Source organism: Mobula birostris, chromosome 1, assembly GCF_030028105.1.
Source record: "Mobula birostris isolate sMobBir1 chromosome 1, sMobBir1.hap1, whole genome shotgun sequence".
Taxonomy (NCBI): Eukaryota; Metazoa; Chordata; class Chondrichthyes; order Myliobatiformes; family Myliobatidae; genus Mobula; species Mobula birostris.
The window spans coordinates 29,539,519-29,558,847 of record NC_092370.1 but is presented as its reverse complement, the minus strand read 5'-3'; the positions used below and the strand labels follow the sequence as shown (position 1 = coordinate 29,558,847).

General features: G+C 41.9%; 1 protein-coding gene across 3 annotated transcripts in view; it reads left to right on the top strand.

The window, feature by feature from the left end:
- zfhx4 (zinc finger homeobox 4) overlaps positions 1–19,329 on the top strand; it is a 282,983-nt gene that overhangs the window by 260,472 nt on the left and 3,182 nt on the right. For all 3 annotated transcript variants that reach the window (XM_072253378.1, XM_072253395.1, XM_072253386.1), the window contains exons 9-10: positions 1,134–6,617; positions 18,414–19,329. The exon at positions 18,414–19,329 is cut by the window's right edge and continues 3,182 nt beyond it. In XM_072253378.1, coding sequence (XP_072109479.1) covers positions 1,134–6,617; positions 18,414–19,329 — 6,400 coding nt within the window. The remainder of the gene's footprint in view (positions 1–1,133; positions 6,618–18,413) is intronic.

Below are 19,329 nucleotides of genomic sequence, written 5' to 3'. Positions count from 1 at the left end.
TGCAGATGCTCCCCATACGAGATAGCCTAATTTACCAAGGGACAAGAAGATAATCATGGGCCTGGATCAAAGACCACTTATGTCTTCATACCATTCTACTGGACAACTGATTTAAATGGTTGTATTTCGCAGAAGGTTCCTAATTTAAAGACAGGGGCTCTCTATATTGCAAATGACCTGCCTTATGCAAATGTGAATTTATGCAAATTCCTCTTCTTTTTTGAAGTATTTTTAAGCTAGCAATAATAATAATAAAATGTCCCATGGTATTCACTAAAGACTGGATGCAGTGCTTATTCCATCAATTTAATTGTGGGTAGTGTTAGGTGATTGTTCAAAGAAACAAAAGAATTTAGCAGGTATGATATGGGTTACTACAGAAATCAGACATTTCTGACCTACAGATAAACTGATTTAGAGACTATTCTCAGGAACTGAACCCTTACCTGACCCGGGCACTGCCTGCATTTAGGCAGCAGGCTTGCTGCGTTTGCACAGAGTGGAGTCTTTTGGATGAAATGGTAAAATGAGCCTTCTATAGATATTAAATGTTCTCAAATAGATATTCTACCCTTGAAGTGGAATTGTAATCTGGGATAGAACCTGGATCTTCAAACTCTCAGCTAATTGACTATGAACTGTAAATCTGGTAATCTGGGGAAAAGGAGGGGTTGGCATTTGACCAACTCACCTTCTATGTTCTTGCAGCTCCTCAGGAGCGTATCTTGGTACTTTCCAAATTATCTGAGTAATCCAGCCTACATTAATTATGGGAAATCTTGTCCTGTTCCAAATCCTGGAAAGACTTCAAAGCAAAAGGCTCAAAAATGCTTGGAATTTGTCTTCTTCAATATAAGCAATTATTCTTGCTCATCCTCTCAGACAGGGCTTCTACTCTGTAAATCTATCGATGTCCTTAAATAGTTTGAAAAATGAAAAGTATTGAACTTGTGTTGTTCGTTGTTAGTCTCATAAAATGTTATGCCTGGGAGCTTTTCCAATGGTCTTTGTATAGGAAGAGATGAGATACTTACTTTTGGGCTCCAATAGGAAATTTAGGAAGTTTTAGTGTTTTGGAATCACAGCATACATTTCTTTCATCTGACACCTTTTTTTTTAAAATTATTGACCAGGTGAATATTCATCGGAGGGAAAGCTTTACACGGGCTCAGACAACTCAAAGCCTGGAACTGAGTCAAAAACTGAGGAGCAGAAAATGCCAAAGGAAGCTTCAGATCCTGCTGACTGGACAAAAGATGAAAGTCAACGGTTTAAGGTTTCAGATTCCTTGCAAGATCAACTAAATGAACTGCAGAAAAGGCAACAGTTGCCTGTGTCTGATCGGCACGTGTACAAGTATCGCTGCAGTCAATGCAGTCTGGCTTTCAAGACCATGCAGAAACTTCAGATTCATTCTCAGTATCACGCCATTCGGGCTGCCACGATGTGCAGCCTTTGTCAGCGCAGCTTCCGCACTTTTCTAGCTTTAAAGAGGCATTTGGAAACGAGTCATCCTGAACTCAGCGAGTCCGAAGTGCAGCAGATTTGTGGGAGTTACCACGTAAATGGGGAGTTCTGGTCAGAGAACGATGTCATCAGTCAAGACGATAACATCCTGGTACAGGAAATGGATAAAGAAGAAGAACTGGAGCAGGATGGGAAAGTTAGCCCAACAGGAAGTGACAGTAGCTCCATTCTAGATGATTTAAGTGCAGAACCAAAGCGAACACTGCCTTTCCGTAAAGGTCCAAATTTTACAATGGAGAAGTTTTTGGACCCTTCTCGACCATACAAGTGCACAGTGTGTAAAGAATCTTTCACTCAGAAGAATATTCTCTTAGTTCACTATAATTCTGTATCACACCTGCACAAGCTCAAGAAAGTTCTCCAAGAGGCATCAAGTCCAGTTCCCCAAGAATCCAACAACAGCATAGATAACAAGCCCTACAAGTGCAGCACGTGCAATGTTGCTTATAGTCAAAGCTCGACACTGGAAATACACATGAGATCGGTGCTCCACCAGACAAAAGCAAGGGCGGCCAAGCTGGAAGCTGGGAATTGCAATACCGGAAGTGGAAGCAATAGCGTGAGCAGCAGCAGCAGCGGTCCTGCCGCTGGTCAAATGACCGCAGACTCTCATGGGGTGGCCGCGGCTACTAATAAGGACACCAATGCCGATATCAAAGAAGCAATCAAGAAACAGCTGAGTGATGCTACTTCTCCCCAGTCTGCCCAACATCACCCTCAGTCTCCAGTACAGGCCCAAGCCCAGGACCAAGCTCAGGCTCAGGCTCAAGCCCAGGCCCAGGCCCAGGCCCAAGCTCAAGCTCAGGCTCAAGCTCAAGCCCAGGCCCAGGCCCAAGCCCAAGCCCAGGTGCAGGCCCAGGCCCTGGCACAAGCCCAGGCACAAATGCATCTGCAGCATGAACTGCAGCAGCAAGCTGCTTTCTTTCAGCCTCAGTTTCTAAACCCAGCACTGTTACCACACTTCCCTCTGACAGCCGAAGCTTTGCTGCAGCTACAGCAGCCGCAGTTTCTCTTCCCGTTTTACCTGCCAGGTACTGAATTTAACCTGAACGCAGAGCCAGGTTTGCCTAGCTCGGGGGCCTTTGGAATATCTGCAATGACGGGATCTTTGCTGGATGACTTAAAGCAACAAGTACAAGGGCAGCATTTACTGCAGATTCAGCAACAATACAGCCAGCAGCACCAAGCCATGCAGTCACAGCAGCTGTCACAGAAACAGCAGCAGCAAGTAGTGAAACCAACAAAGCAGGAGCAAAACACTTTGAATTCCTCAGAGACCCAGTTATTAAAGGAAGCTTATTCCCTGAAAGAAGTTGAGGAACAAATGGAGGTAACAGAAGGCAAGGCACAGCATGATTTTTTAAGTGAATCCGATGCTTTAAAAGAGAATAAGGAGATGAAAAAGCAGAAGTCAGTGGAATCGATGCTTCCCCCTCCTCGTATTCCATCCGGTGCAAGAGGCAATGCAGCAAAGGCTTTACTGGAAAACTTTGGCTTCGAGCTGGTTATCCAGTTCAATGAAAATAAGCAGAAAGTTCAGAAGAGAAGCAAGAACGGGGAGAGTGAGAGGGTGGACAAACTAGAATGTGAAGCATGTGGCAAACTGTTTTCAAACATACTTATTCTGAAGAGTCACCAGGAGCACGTTCATTGTCAGTTTTTCCCCTTTGGTGAGCTGGAAATATTTGCATGTCACTACAGGGAAGCATATGACAAATTGTATCCTGTAGTACCATCCTCCCCAGAATCACCCGCCCCTCCACCACCGCCTCCTCCGCCACCTCCGCCTCCGCCTCCGCCACCGCCGGCTCCTCCCTCAACGGGGAGCGGCAAACTCCAAGCGTCTGTCCCATCACCGTTACCACCACCGCCTCCTCCACCTCCCCCGCCTCCACCCCCACCACCCCCTCCACCTTCCTCACAATCCCAGGTGCAGATGCCTGTATCCTTGGATCTGCCTCTCTTCCCCCCGGTCATGATGCAGCATTCTTCTTTGCCACCCCAGCTCACGTTACAACTCCCAGCCATGGAATCCTTGTCCGCTGACCTCACCCAGCTCTGCCAGCAGCAGCTGGGCTTGGATCCTAATTTCCTGAGGCACCACCAGTTCAAGAGGCCACGCACGAGAATCACAGATGACCAGCTAAAGATCTTGCGGACTTATTTTGATATTAATAACTCTCCGACTGAAGAACAGATCCAGGAAATGTCAGAAAAATCAGGACTTCCCCAGAAGGTTATTAAACATTGGTTTCGTAACACCCTCTTTAAAGAAAGGCAAAGAAATAAGGACTCGCCATACAATTTCAACAATCCACCCATTACCACGTTGGAAGAATCCAGAACTGATACTTTCTTTAGTTCAGGGGAATATTACAAGACTGACGGTACCATAAATAAACGCTCATCCCGTACGCGATTCACGGACTACCAGTTGAGGGTTCTGCAGGACTTTTTTGATACGAATGCTTATCCAAAAGATGATGAAATAGAACAGCTATCCACAGTTCTAAACCTACCTACCCGAGTAATTGTCGTCTGGTTCCAAAATGCCCGTCAAAAAGCACGAAAGAGTTTTGAGAACCAAACAGATACTAAAGATAGTGAAAGACGAGAGCTAACCAATGAACGTTATATTCGAACCAGTAACTTGCAATATCAGTGTAAAAAATGCAATGTAGTCTTTCCTCGAATTTTTGACCTAATTACCCATCAAAAGAAACAGTGTTACAAAGATGAAGATGACGACGGTCAGGATGATAGTCAAACAGAAGATTCAATGGATGCTACAGACCAAATGCTGTCGAGTCATCCTGATTTATCTGGACCAACAGATCCATCAAAACCTACAGCAGGAAAAGTGCCAGGATCCGGTTCGAAATCGGGTTCTAGTTCGGGATCTAGCACTCCTCTGATGCCTTCGCCCAAACTAGAAATGGATAAAAATTCACCTAAATCTAACCAACCAGTAGAGAAACCAAAGCAAGCTGAGGCAGCTCAAGCCTCTCCAATGGTCAAACTGACATCCTCACCTCCATCTGAGCCACAGCCTTTAGCACCTCAGCAAAAGCAGCCCCAACAGCCAATAGCGCGACCTCATTCACAGCCTCAGAATACCACCGTGCATCCAACCAGCCCTCTGTCTGTAGCAGTCACCTCTTTACAGAACAGCCTACCTCCTCAAATGTTACAATACCAGTGTGACCAGTGTAAATATGCCTTCCCAACTTTGGAACTTTGGCAGGAGCACCAGCACATCCATTTCTTGGCAGCCCAGAATCAATTCCTCCATTCACAAATCTTGGATAGATCTTTAGATATGCCCTACATGGTTTTTGATCCAAATAGTCCACTGATGGGGGGACAATTGCTTCCTGGACCCCCTTCACAGATATCCTCCCAAACTGGTTCATCAGTTCCAACGCCCTCCAATACAGCGTCTGGAACAGTGAAGCGTAAATTGGAAGAGAAAGAGGAAAACAATCAAACTGAAAAGGAAGGCTCCATTTGTAGTGACGAGCCACATCGCGATAAAAGGCTTAGAACAACAATTACTCCGGAACAACTTGAGGTGCTGTATGAAAAGTACTTGTTGGATTCTAATCCTACTCGAAAAATGTTGGATCACATTTCAAATGAAGTAGGCCTAAAAAAACGTGTGGTTCAGGTCTGGTTTCAGAACACCAGGGCTCGTGAAAGAAAGGGGCAGTTCCGTGCTCTTGGCCCAAGTCAGTCTCACCGAAGGTGTCCTTTCTGCCGAGCGCTTTTTAAAGCGAAAACAGCACTCGAGACGCACATCCGTTCTCGACACTGGCACGAAGCTAAGCAGGCAGGCTACAGTCTCCCCCCGAGCCCGGTGATGCCACAAGACGATGACGGCGAGAGTCCGCAGAAAGATAATTATTTTGAATTTCCAACGTTACTCTTCTCCAAGATTGATGCGTTAAGTGAAAATGATCAATCTGCAGTTTCGACACCTGTGAGTAAAACAGCAGACATGTCACCAAAACATCTTCTGAGCCCTTCATTATTCAAATCAGAATGCAATGAAGACACAGGGAGCCCAAACATGGTCCCTGCTGTTGTCAGTTTTGATTTGAATAAGACAGATTATGATGAAACTTCATCTGTTAACACAGCTGTGAGTGATGGAAGTACAGGAGATGAAGGAAACAATGAGAATGAAAACCTTACCGTTAGTACCTCAGAGAATCGAGCTACTGAGTCCGCAGACAACCCAAAAACATCAATAGCTGGTGATCAATTGTCAACGACGACCACAACTCCCACAGTTGACTATTATGACGAAAGACTTTCCGTGAGCTTACCCAGCCCTTCTCTAAGCTTTATATCAAGAGAAAATGACCTGGATGACAGCGTTGACCGAAGTGAGACATCGAGTTTAGCTGACCCCTGTTCTCCTAGTCCATTTGGGAGCCACGCTAGCCTCAAATCATCCAGATCCAGTGAACGTCCTGGCCATAAACGCTTCAGAACACAAATGAGCAACCTTCAATTAAAAGTCCTAAAATCATGCTTCACTGATTATCGAACACCAACAATGCAAGAATGTGAACTTCTCGGCAATGAAATTAATCTGCCTAAGAGAGTTGTCCAGGTCTGGTTTCAGAATGCTCGAGCCAAGGACAAAAAAATAAAGCTGAACATGGCAAAGTCGTTCATGATGAATCAAAGTGGAAGTGATTCACAGAAAACAGAGTGTTCTTTATGTGGTGTTATGTACACTGCACGTTTGTCTATCAGAGATCACATCTTTTCACAACAGCATATCAATAAGGTGAAGGAAACAGTGGGGTGTCAGCTGGATAAAGAGAAGGACTATCTCGCTCCTACAACTGTCCGACAATTGATGGCCCAACAAGAGTTGGATCGACTGAAGAAGGCCACAGATGCATTGGGAATTACGTCACAACAGCAAGTTCTGCATCAGCAAAGTGTTATGGAGAATAACACGTTGCATGGTCTCAATGCTCCAACATCTTATTCAAGCCTCCCAGGACTTTCTTCGGTTATTCTTCCTGGAGTAAATGGTCCTGCTTCACTGCCTAGTTTTCCACAAAACACAACTGGTAAGTTACTTAGAATGCATATCTATTGGTATTGGTTTAATGTACCACAATACAGTAAAAAGCTTGTCTTGTATACTGTTTATACAGATCAAATCATTACTCTAGCATTGAGCTAGAATAAACTAAAACAAAAATGCAGAATAAAGTGTATAAAAGCTATGAAAATGCAGTGCAGATAAATGATAAAGTGCAATTTATTTCAAATTACTAGAGTTTACTAAATTTATGCACACAATTTAGGATCTTAAAGTGTTCCCGCGAAACATCTGTCAACACTTAAAGTTTTCTACGTCATGCATTCCAGTGTTGGCATTGTTATCATTTACTAGATCTTGCATGCCTCCCCGTAGAGAGGCAGTGAGAGGGTGAGGTAGAAAAAATTTGGAGCCTGAGTCACAGTGGATCTTTGAGATTTGACCTCTCAGGTGTAGAAGAATCTTAAACGTCCCTCACATATAGAGTTACCTGTCTACCTTTTCACCCCGTGTATGACAAAAGAATCCAAGAGACTGGAAGATATAAACTCAGTGTGAGGAGGTGGAATTAGCAAGATATATTTCTGTTTCACATCTATTTAATATTTCAGGAAACTAATGCATATATTCTGAAAGATAACTACCAATTTATGAAATGAGTAGTGTGCTTGTGATGTGTCCATGTCTTAAGATATACGGTGCTAAATGTAATGAAAGGAAGCTAATTACCATACAGCTCATTAAACTAGTTTTAAAAGGAGGAGGTTAATGCTTTGCTAAATATAGATGGACAAATGCTTGTGTTTGATTGAGAAGTGGAAGGAGATAATTAACATTATTGTTCAGACAAAAGAAGAAAAGTACAAGTTTAAATGCTTTTATGTTAGTAGAAATCTGAAATAATCTTATGGCTCTGAAGGTATATGTATTCAATAAATATTCTTGCATTATTGGTTGGGAGAAATCTGCATAATTAAGGGAACGAAATATACTTTGCATAGATTTAACAAGGTAAGCGTTTTGGTAAATGATGAAGCCTATTGAATAAATGTAACGATTCAGTGCTGCAGCTGGTGCAAATGCTGCCTCATAGTCCAACAAGCCAAGTTCAGTCTCTGATACAATCTGTGGAGAGATTAAAAGTTCTTTCTATGATCAGATTGGTTTCCATGGGGAATAGATTTCAGGGAAATTTAGTGCTGATTGGGATTGCTCTGAGAGTCAGCGTATCATTTGAAATGGTGTCCTTCTATATCATATGGAAAAACAGAAGTACAGTATCAGTATATGGTAAAGCATTTGAAGGTTTGTATCAAGATGGTTTGTATCACTGATGGTAAGGGTTCAAAGGTTTATTTTTTTGTCAAAGTATGGATGTACAATACAACTCTGATATTTGTCTTCTCCAGATAGCCATGAAATATAGAAAGACCATACATCAACTCCCCCCCGTATGAAAAAGAAAAAGAAACAAAACTCGCACAAACCCAAAATCCCTCAACCTTCCCCAATGAAAAAAACAGCAACAATATCAACAAGTCTCCACCGCCTCCCCGCAGAAAAAAACAGTGACAATACAATCCCCGATCCCCTCACACACAGAAAAAACAGTGACAATACAATCCCCAACCCCCTCACCCACAGAAAAAACAGCAACAATACAATCTCCGACCCCCTCATTTGCAGAAAAGATGGCAGCAACAATAGCAACACATCCCCAACCCCTCCCCGCAGAAAAAAATACAACAATAACAATCCCCGAACCCCTCAACCACAGAAAATAATACAGCGACAATACAATCCCCAACCCCCCGTCACCCCTGGATAAAAACAGCAACAATAGCAACACAACCCCAAACCTTCCCCCCAGAAAAAAAACAGCAACAATGACAATCCTGACCCCCTCACTTGCAAAAAAGAGCAACAGTAGCATCCAAAATAAGATGAAACATACCAAAGGTCAGCGTACAATGAAGAGCTGAAGAGCTATTCTGACACAAGAAAAGATGCAGGAAATCGTAATGCACAGTGATGGGAATATTTTTCAGAGACAAAATGGACAGACCAAGAGTTACCAAAGAAGATGATAAAACTACTGGCTATTTCATAGAGGTAATAAGGTACCGTTACTGAATGCAACATGTCAAGTAGGTTTTGAGAGTCTGCTGCTTTACACTTAGTAATCTAGGTGATCTGATTAACAACTTAATTTTAAGTGAGGTTCTATTATTCATCCAAACTGTGTGATTTTATCTAATACTAAAATAACTAAGTAGAATAGAGAAGAGTGAGGGTGCAAGGCTTTAAAACAACAAGCTTAGGTATTTTAGCTGCCAAGAGAAGATTAGGTGGAGAACAAATTTGGAAACCAAAATTACATAATTATATCACAAACAACAGAAAATCTGCAGATGCTGGTGTGTTACTTACATAATTATATTGTTCCTTTTCGCAGTAATGCACCTTTCATTACCCCTTGTGAAAATGTTGGAATACAATAGAGTGAGATCAGAGTCCGGAGATACGCTTTTCACTTGATCTTTATTATATGTAACAGTGGGTTTGGACTGGTTACTCAACCATGTCCAGATAGATAGTACTGCTCGAAAGTCTTAGGCACCCTAGCTATATATATATGTGCCTAGGACTTTTGCACAGTAATGTAATAAAATTATTGCAAACAGTCACAACAAAAGCACAACTTCTTGCCTTCCTCTTGGGGCTTACACATCTGCATAGTGGATGCCACACCTGCATCAAGCCTAGCAACAGGCATCTCAGCCTGAGAGGTGGGAAAACAGTGGAAGATCATGATGCCCCGCCTTTGGCACTCCTTCTCTGCCACCCCTACCATTCCCAATATCCTTTGCTCCCGCTAGATCGACAAACCCACTCTCCACACCACATTGACAATACAGTTCTGGGCAAAAGTCTTAGGCACTAACAAACCTCTCCTCAATCTTCTACACTCTGGAGAATAAAGTCCTAACTTATCCCAGCAACATCCTTGTAAATTTTCTCTGCACTCTTTCCTATAGGTAGGTGAACAAAACTGGATACAATACCCCAAATTAGGCCTCACCAGCATCTTATATAATTGCAACATAACATCCCAACTCCTGTATTCAGTACTTTGATTTCTGAAGGCCGATGTGCGAGATGATTTTCTTTAAATGTGCCTATCTGTCTGTGACGTCACTGTCAAGGATTTATAGATATGTATTCCCAGACCCTTCTGTTCTACCACAGCCCATAGTACCCTACCGCTCACCATGTAAGATCAACCCTGGTTGGTCACTCTTGCTGTAATAAATTCCATCTTCCATTTTTCAGCCCATTTTTCCAGCTGGTCCAGATCCTTCTGCAAGCTTTGATGGTCTTCCTCACTGTCCACTACACCCCCAATCTTGGTGTTATCTGAAAATTGCTGATTCAGTTTAAATTGTTTTCCAGATCATTGATATAGATGACAAACAACAATTGGACAGTTGAGCATACATCCCTGATCTATAAGACCATAAGATATAGAAACAGAGTTAGGCCATTGCCCCAACGAGTCTGCTCCTCCATTTCATCATGGCTCATCCCAATTTTCCTCTCAGCCCCAATCTCCTGCCTTCTCCCCGTATCCCTTCATGCCCTGACCAATCAAGAATCTTTCAACCTCTACCTTTAATATACATAAAAACCTGAATTCCACAGATTCACCACTCTCTGGATAAAGAAATATCTCTTTATCTCCATTCTAAAAGGACTCCCCTCTATTCTGAGGCTGTGTCCTCTGGTCTTAGGCTCTCCCACCATAGAAAACATCTTCTCTATATCCACTCTATCAAGGCCTTTCACCCTTCGATAGATGTCAATGAGCTCACCCCTCATTCTTCTGATTTCTAATGAATACAGGTTCAGAGCCATCAAACGCTCTTCATGTGAAAAGCCATTCAATCCTGGAATCATCTTCGTGAAGCTCCTTTGAACCCCCTCCACTTTCAGCACATCCTTTCAAAAATAAGGAGCCCAAACCTGCTCACAATACTCGAATTAAATCCTCACCAGTGCTTTATAAAGTCTCAACATTACATCCTTGCTTTTATATTCTAGTCCTATCAAAATGAATGCTAACATTGCATTTGCCTTCCTCACCACAGAAGAATCTTGCACAAGGGCTGGCAAGTCCCTTTGCAACTCAAGTTTTTTGTATTTTCTCTCCATTTAGAAAATAGTCAACCTTTTCATTTCTTCTATCAAAGTATATGACTGTACACTTCCTGACACTGTATCCCATCTGCCATTTCTTTGGCTAAATCCCTCTATAGCCTCTCTGCTTCCTCAAAACTACCTGCCCCTAAACCTATTTTCATATCATGTGCAAACTTTGCAACAAAGCCATCATCCAAATTATTGACATTTAACGTAAAAAGAACTCTCCATCCTTGGCAAACCATTCCAGATATCAATTACCACCAATGGAAAGAAATATTCTCTATGCCCCTTCCACACATTTTCAGTTTCTACATTACTTCTCACAGAAAAAACTGGAGAATTATTGATGCAGCGTGAATATGTGCTCTGGATAATATCATTAATGGGCTATGTGGTAGAATCTTAATGGAGCATATTCAATTGTACTTATCTATGCTTGGCCATACGCAACGCCAAAACGCCAGTGGAATTTTCACTAAAAATTTATTTCTTAGAACCATAGAACCATAGAAACCATAGTTAGCTGAGGATTTATCCTGACCAAAATAATTCCTCTGCTCTTCTAGAAATAGCCCTCCTATACTTTTGGGATCCATCTAAAAAGGGGGAAGCTAGCTTTCCACTTAACATCTGAACCGAAAGCAATGGCCCCAAGTTATCAGTATTGCTGTAATACTGCAGTGAAGCACCAGCCATGATATGCTACTACAGTCTCTAGAACAGAGCTTGAACTACAAATGTCCAAATTAGAGAACAAAAGCCTCACATTGAAGCAGGTCTGGTGTTTGCTTATGTGGTCTCAAGTCAATAAAGGTGCTGAGATCTCAGTACCAGAGCAACATAGAAGTTTGAACTGTTGGTCTTCCTGAATTAATAAATGTAATTTATTAACATCCATGGCCAATTAGAATCCAGTTCATTTTCACTGACATGGTTCCACAGAAACCAGAGAAACCATAGAAAAACTACAGCACAGAAACAGGCCTTTTGGCCCTTCTTGGCTGTGCCAAACCATTTTCTGCCTAGTCCCACTGACCTGCACACGGACCATATCCCTCCATACACCTCCCATCCATGTATCTGTCCAATTTATTCTTAAATGTTAAAAAAAAACCCCGCATTTACCACCTCGTCTGGCAGCTCATTCCATACTCCCACCACTCTCTGTGTGAAGAAGCCCCCCCTAATGTTCCCTTTAAACTTTTCCCCCCTCACCCTTAACCCATGTCCTCTGGTTTTTTTCTCCCCTTGCCTCAATGGAAAAAGCCTGCTTGCATTCACTCTATCTATACCCATCATAATTTTATATACTATCAAATCTCCCCTCATTCTTCTACGCTCCAGGGAATAAAGTCCTAACCTATTCAACCTTTCTCTGTAACTGAGTTTCTCAAGTCCCGGCAACATCCTTGTAAACCTTCTCTGCACTCTTTCAACCTTATTTATATCCTTCCTGTAATTTGGTGACCAAAACTGAACACAATACCCCAGATTCGGCCTCACCAATGCCTTATACAACCTTATCATAACATTCCAGCTCTTATACTCAATACTTCGATTAATAAAGGCCAATGTACCAAAAGCTCTCTTTACGACCCTATCTACCTGTGACGCCACTTTTAGGGAATTTTGTATCTGTATTCCCAGATCCCTCTGTTCCACTGCACTCCTCAGTGCCTTACCATTAACCCTGTATGCTCTACGTTGGCTTGTCCTTCCAACGTGCAATACCTCACACTTGTCAGTATTAAACTCCATCTGCCATTTTTCAGCCCATTTTTCCAGCTGGTCCAAGACCCTCTGCAGGCTCTGAAAACCTTCCTCACTGTCTACTACCCCTCCAATCTTTGTATCATCAGCAAACTTGCTGATCTAATTTACCACATTATCATCCAGATCATTGATATAGATGACAAATAACAATGGACCCAGCACTGATCCCTGTGGCACACCACTAGTCACAGGCCTCCACTCAGAGAAGCAATTCTCTACCACCACTCTCTGGCTTCTTCCATCGAGCCAATGTCTAATCCAATTTACCACCTCTCCATGTATACCTAGCGACTGAATTTTCCTAACTAACCTCCCATGCGGGACCTTGTCAAAGGCCTCACTGAAGTCCATGTAGACAATATCCACTGCCTTCCTTTCATCCACTTTCCTGGTAACCTCCTCGAAAAACTCCAACAGATTGGTCAAACATGACCTACCACGCACAAAGCCATGTTGACTCTCCCTAATAAGCCCCTGTCTATCCAAATGCTTGTAGGTTCTGTTTCTTGGTACTCCCTGCAATAACTTACCTACTACTGACATTAAACTCACCGGCCTATAATTTCCCGGATTACTTTTCGATCCTTTTTTAAACAACGGAACAACATGAGCCACTCTCCAATCCTCCGGCACTTCACCCGTAGACAGCGACATTTTAAATATTTCTGCCAGGGCCCCCGCAATTTCAACACTAGTCTCCTTCAAGGTCCAAGGGAACACCCTGTCAGGTCCCGGGGATTTATCCACTTTAATTTTCCTCAAGACAGCAAGCACCTCCTCCTTTTCAATCTGTACAGTTTCCAAAGTCTCACTACTTGATTCCCTCAATTCCGTAGATTTCATGCCAGCTTCCTTAGTAAATACAGACGCAAAAAACCTATTTAAGATCTCCCCCATTTCCTTTGGTTCTGCACAAAGCCGACCACTCTGATCTTCAAGAGGACCAATTTTATCCCTTACAATCCTTTTGCTCTTAATATACTTGTAAAAGCTCTTTACAAACTTTTCATGATATACGTCAGTGATGATAAACCTGGCTCCGAAAGCACTACTTCCACAAACTGTGCTTCTGTATAAGATGTGGGTTGGAGATGCCTTGAGCCATTTGCACAGAAGCAGATCTCCACTATAAATGTAAGACTTTCCTCAACAAGACGTAAAGGAGACGATTCTTAACTTGTAGAGTACATTGTAGGAAGTTCAAATCTTTCTCATCACGGTTTTCTGCACCATACCAGGATTCCGGCTGTTTCCCACCAACAGCTGATAGAAATCCTTCTCCCAAAGCACTGACCCAGTGCTTAAGGTCTGGACCAGGGGTTCCCAACCTGGGGTCCTCAGTTAATGGTAAGGCTCCATGGCATAAAACAGAAGGTTGTGAAACCTCCTCTTGACAAATGTTCTGTCTTTCCCTCATAGGAATAAGAATAAACATTGTTACAATAAAGTAATTGGCACCATCGGTAAACCAATTAGGACACCTACCTGAATTTTATCAGCATATTCAGATTTACTATCTTACATAGCTACAATTAAGCACTTTCCTCACTGAACATATACCACAGGCAGTAAAGGAAATTTGACATTTTAAATGTAACTGAAGTAGATACTCTAAGTCAAATTGTTAATCCAAACAAATAATTGCTAAAATGCAATGAAGGTTGCATGGAATAAGGTAACAAAGAAAGTGAACCATGATCATCATATAAATGCAGCAAATTAATTAGCCACCTCATGCGGATGAAATGGAAGATGCGGAACAAGGAGCCAAAGTGTGCTGCAGTTGAGAAGCAGGATGTGCCTCACATGGCCATAAGCAGTTCCAAAGGAGGAGCAAATCTTCAGTCTTAACAACTGGTAAGTGTGAATATATTTTACATACTGTTTCCTAATGCATTACAAGCACTGTTCATAAAAATTGCCAATCAGCTTTATTAGGTTGATAAACAATCATAAAGCATGTGAAGATAATTCTGTGTGTGTATTCCTTGTAAGTACTTATTTTGTATTAATTGTTGCATTTATATTTGATTTTTTAAAAAATACTTATTCTCTATCAGATCTAATAACACCCTTTATCTCTGCAGGTACAACATTGTTTCTACCTACAAAAGATCCAACTTCAAGCGTTCAAGCACCTCATAGAACGGCTCAATTAAAGCAGAAGATGGTGCCACCTGATAAGTCAAGAATACACTAAAGAATGCAGCTAAAGAACATATTAGCTTGCTGTGCAATATAGTAACCCTTTACTGACTACTACATTCTCCAGACAGTCTTCACTTGGTAATGGCACATGAACTGCTATGTTGGAGCTATCATGTGAGACCAGTTCAAGTATTTACATACCACTGTCACTCCAGGGCTTTTTGGAGGATGACATGTACCTGATACATTAGATCTGGCCTTGTTAGTGTGAGGTATGAAATCCCAGATAACAGATAACAACGCCTAATCTTACATGGTGCAGACAGAAGAGAAGAGAAGAGAAGAGACATTGTTTTGTAAATCTGACCTATATGCTGCACATACTTACTAACTGGTCCTTATGCCGCTGGCAATGAAGGTCCTCCATTTCTGGTGGTGTTCAGGGCTTCCTTCATTTTGTCAGTAGATTCCTCTTGGTTTTCACTACGGTTGGTCATTCAAGTCTCAGGTGGAGTCTCAGGAGTACCAACGCACTTCATTACTGTGTCGGTAACAATTTATTTTTACCAGTCAGGCCCTGAGCTGAATCCCCGAACCGGAAAGACTTAGCCTGGCCTTTACCCTTTGACCTGTTTGGCATGGGTAACCCTAGCAAGAGCCAAAGCATAAAGCCCTGACTCCAGCCAGTGTAGCTTATCAGGTCATCGAGGCACACAAGTCTCCAAACCACAAAAAGGTTGTGGTCCTTTTGGAGGATATGCAGCACATATAAAACCAGAAATTGTCTTCTACATTGCTGTAAAGTATGACCATGAAGAGTGTTGTCAACTTGCCTCTGCTTCCTCTGGTCAATGCAGATCCATCCTTAGCCAAAGGCTGCCATACTTGAAAATGATATCTTGTTTACCTGTAACACTTTTGTACTTGTAGAAATAAAAGTTTGTTCTCTTTATTATTGCTTCTTATTCCATGCATTGCTGGACTTTCATCAGAAGAGTGGTCTTTTGGAAAGAGGACTCAGAACGGAGCCTGAAAGTAATGGTTATTTGTATTCAAATCTCATTCGATCTTTGAATGTAGCCACCTTTAAGTCTTTGATGGTGCAAGGTAGGTTCAGAAAATGATGGGCCTGGACTTGCTGGAAAGTGTTGACAGTTCCATTGCCAAACTCAGCGTGCCAATAAATTTAGAATTCCCAAACAAACATAAATGTCCGTAACCTACTGATTGCTCTCTGGTAGTGATTGCCTGAGTATGTTCCTGCACTGATTTAATCTCACAGTCCAGTGGCAGAAAACAAACTGGTTGTAGTTCCCTGATACTCATCAGGAGTAACCTGCTTCCTGAACCACAGCCGGGTTAGACCTGGCACTGGGACAGAAAGTTCATCCACTGGAATGGAGAGGAACAGCTATGAGGGATCTAAGTAAGTATAAAGTCATAACTTCAATGACTAGAGTTTTCTTAATTGTTTTAACTATTTCTGTTTTCACTCATTTTGTTTTTCATTCTTTCATTGATTTTTAGTATATGTTGAAAGTTTTTGAATCTCAGTTATATTCAAAAGCAATGATAGTTTTGACAGTTGATACAGTGTGGGACAAGGTTCAGTTGCCAGTCAGTTTTTTTCTCTAGTTGGTTCATAGGGCAGCACGGTAGTGTAGTGGTTAGCGTGGTGCGTTACAGTCCAGGTGACTAGTGTTCAATTCCCGACGCTGCCTGAAAGGAGCTTATACATTCTTCTCGTGACCGCATGGATTTCAAACATGAGAAAATCTGCAGATGCTAGAAATCCAAAGCAACACACCACACAAAATGCTGGAAGAGTTCAGCAGGCCAGGCAGCATCTATGAAAATGAGTAAACAGTCATCGTTTCGGGCTGAGACCCTTCTTCAGGCCTGAAACATCGACTGTTTACTCTTTTCCATCGATGCTGCCTGGACTACTGAGATCCTCCAGCATTTTGTGTGTGCCGCATGGGTTTCCTCTCGGTGCTCTGGTTTCCTCCCACAGTCCAAAGACGTACCAGTTGATAGGTTAATTAGTTATTGTAAATTGTCTCGTGATTAGGCTAAGGTTGAATCGGGGCTTTCTCAACGGGCAGTGTGTCTCGAAAGGGCCTAATCCACACTGTATCTCAATCAATAAATAAAGAAGGGACTTGAGCTGGTTCACTCACATGTTGACATTACATGGTGCCATTGTGGGTAGGACCAGGAGTGGGCAGCAAGTAGACTGTGGTGAATCTGGGGAAAAGGAAAGTCTGTGCTTACTACATACTTCAGCTGCAAATACACTCAGCTCAACACTACAGCAAGTTCTGGCCCTCCAATAAAAACCCAAGCTGGCTTGTTGCAGATTTGAATTATTTAATACCAGTGCACATTCCATTCATATTAGAATGGTATTAAAAACTTATTGTAAAGGAAACTTTTTGCTACACAATTTAACATGTTACAAGATAATTTTAACTTTGGATGACATAGTAAAATAGTTAATATTGCTTCATCCACCTATTGTAAATTAAGTGAAGAGTAAAATCCGAAAATATATATGAACTGGAGCTTAAAATGGTCATGTCAATATTACTCAAAGTTAAAATATTCCCCATTTTCTTGAGACATAGTTGAAGATAGTTTTGAATGCAAATTACAACTTCACCTAAGAAAGCCACTTAGCTATTTGAAATTTCCATTTCACAAGCAATAATCTTGTCTAAAAATTGCATCAAAATCTTTCTCATCGTACAGTTAGTTTTATTGCTAGTTTACTGAGATACCTTCACATGAACAAAGTTCAATTTATTTAACAGTGTAAGTATTCATAAAAGAACCTGAAAAATGTGGCATTGAAAATCAGTAAACAATATAAAAAAATTCTTAAGAGATATTTTGTCGGCTATGGTTCGGAATTTGCTTAGATCAATGTCATCGAAAGTTAAAAGCATCAGTTGCACAGAGATAAAAGTGATTGTTTGGTAACTGAAGGATTACAAATGCAGAAGGTTTGGTCTGCTGGCATCAATTTTCTCCATTCATTATTTTAATTAATCAATTTACTTTAATAGGGTTGAAGGATATTTATATTGATATGCGTCTTAGATGCGGCTACTCATTACCCATGTTTAGTTGCCCCTAGATGGTGCACCATCTACTTGAGCTCTCAGTGCTCATAATATTGGATGCAATAACAATGATGAAATAACACCGTGTACAAGATGAAATATTCTGTGACTGAGCAGTGATCCAGTCAATCATCAAGCCTCCTCCAGCTAAACGATGAAGATTATATTCGGTGGTATTCCCGCAGGGAAATGAATCTCAGGGTTGTTTGTGGTGACATATATGTACCCTGATAATAAATTTTACTTTGAACTTTGATAACCAGTGAGCCGCAGGGTTGCTTCCAATAAATTGTAACTGGTGCAGTTGCAATATTTGGTAATGGCGGTGGTGGGCATTACTTCGAGAGGTCACAGACCATGGTCAAGCAAACTGTCCTGTATTGGATGCTGTCAAGTGTTTTGTCTGTGTGGTATAACTTCCATGAGGTAGTGGGGAGAACAATATCAGAAAGTAACATCACACTGTATATTCCTGGTTATACATTCTGTTATACAGGGGAGTTAGTATTTTGCATTATTGGTTTTGAAATATTACATTTTCCATTGAAAATGATGTTATTATTATCTTTCAGCTTTATCATCTTCCGGTGCAGGCATGCTTGGATTCCCTTCTCCAGCCACTCTTTCACCTGCCCTGTCACTCAGCAGCATGCCCAACAAACCCTTGCTGCAGACGCCCCCACCAGCTTCCGTTCCCTTGATAGGACAGCAGGCAGAGCAACAGAACAAGGATTTAGAGAAGAACGCAAAGCCGGACAAGGTCAAGGTTAAACCCAAAGACAAGGAGATGGAGAAGGACAAAGATGAAATGCTACCCAATAAAAAAGAGGAAAAGGAATCGTCGGTGATGTCGAGTCAGCACGGAGGTGGGAATCCAATGGACCCTGCTCAGCTGCAAACACTTCAGGCAGCAATGGCAGGCGACTCAACCTCTTTTCTGGGTGGACAATTCTTGCCATATTTCATTCCTGGATTTGCATCGTATTTCACTCCTCAGCTTCCCGGGGCAATGCAAGGAGGGTATATTCCACCATTGTGTGGAATGGAGAACCTTTTCCCCTATGGCCCTGTTGTACCCCAAGCTATCACTGGTCTTTCACCTGGCACACTACTACAACAGTATCAGCAGTATCAGCAGAACCTCCAGGATTCTTTGCAGAGGCAGCAGCAACAGCAGAAACAGCAGCAGCTGCACCAACAGCCGCCACCACAGCAACAGCAGGGTCAAAATCAAGTGGACTCGTCCTGTGTTCAAAATGAACAGAAGAAAGCAAACAAACCTTTAGATAAAAAGGAAGAGAGAAACTCTGCTGCAGAAAGCACAAAAGTGGACTCAGAGAAGGAAAACAAAAGCACGGACTTTCTAGACACTTACATAGTTCCATCTATCAAGTATGAGTATATATGCAGGAAGTGCCAGATGATTTTTACTGATGAAGACGCAGCAGTAAGTCATCAAAAATCCCTCTGTTACTTTGGTCAGCCTTT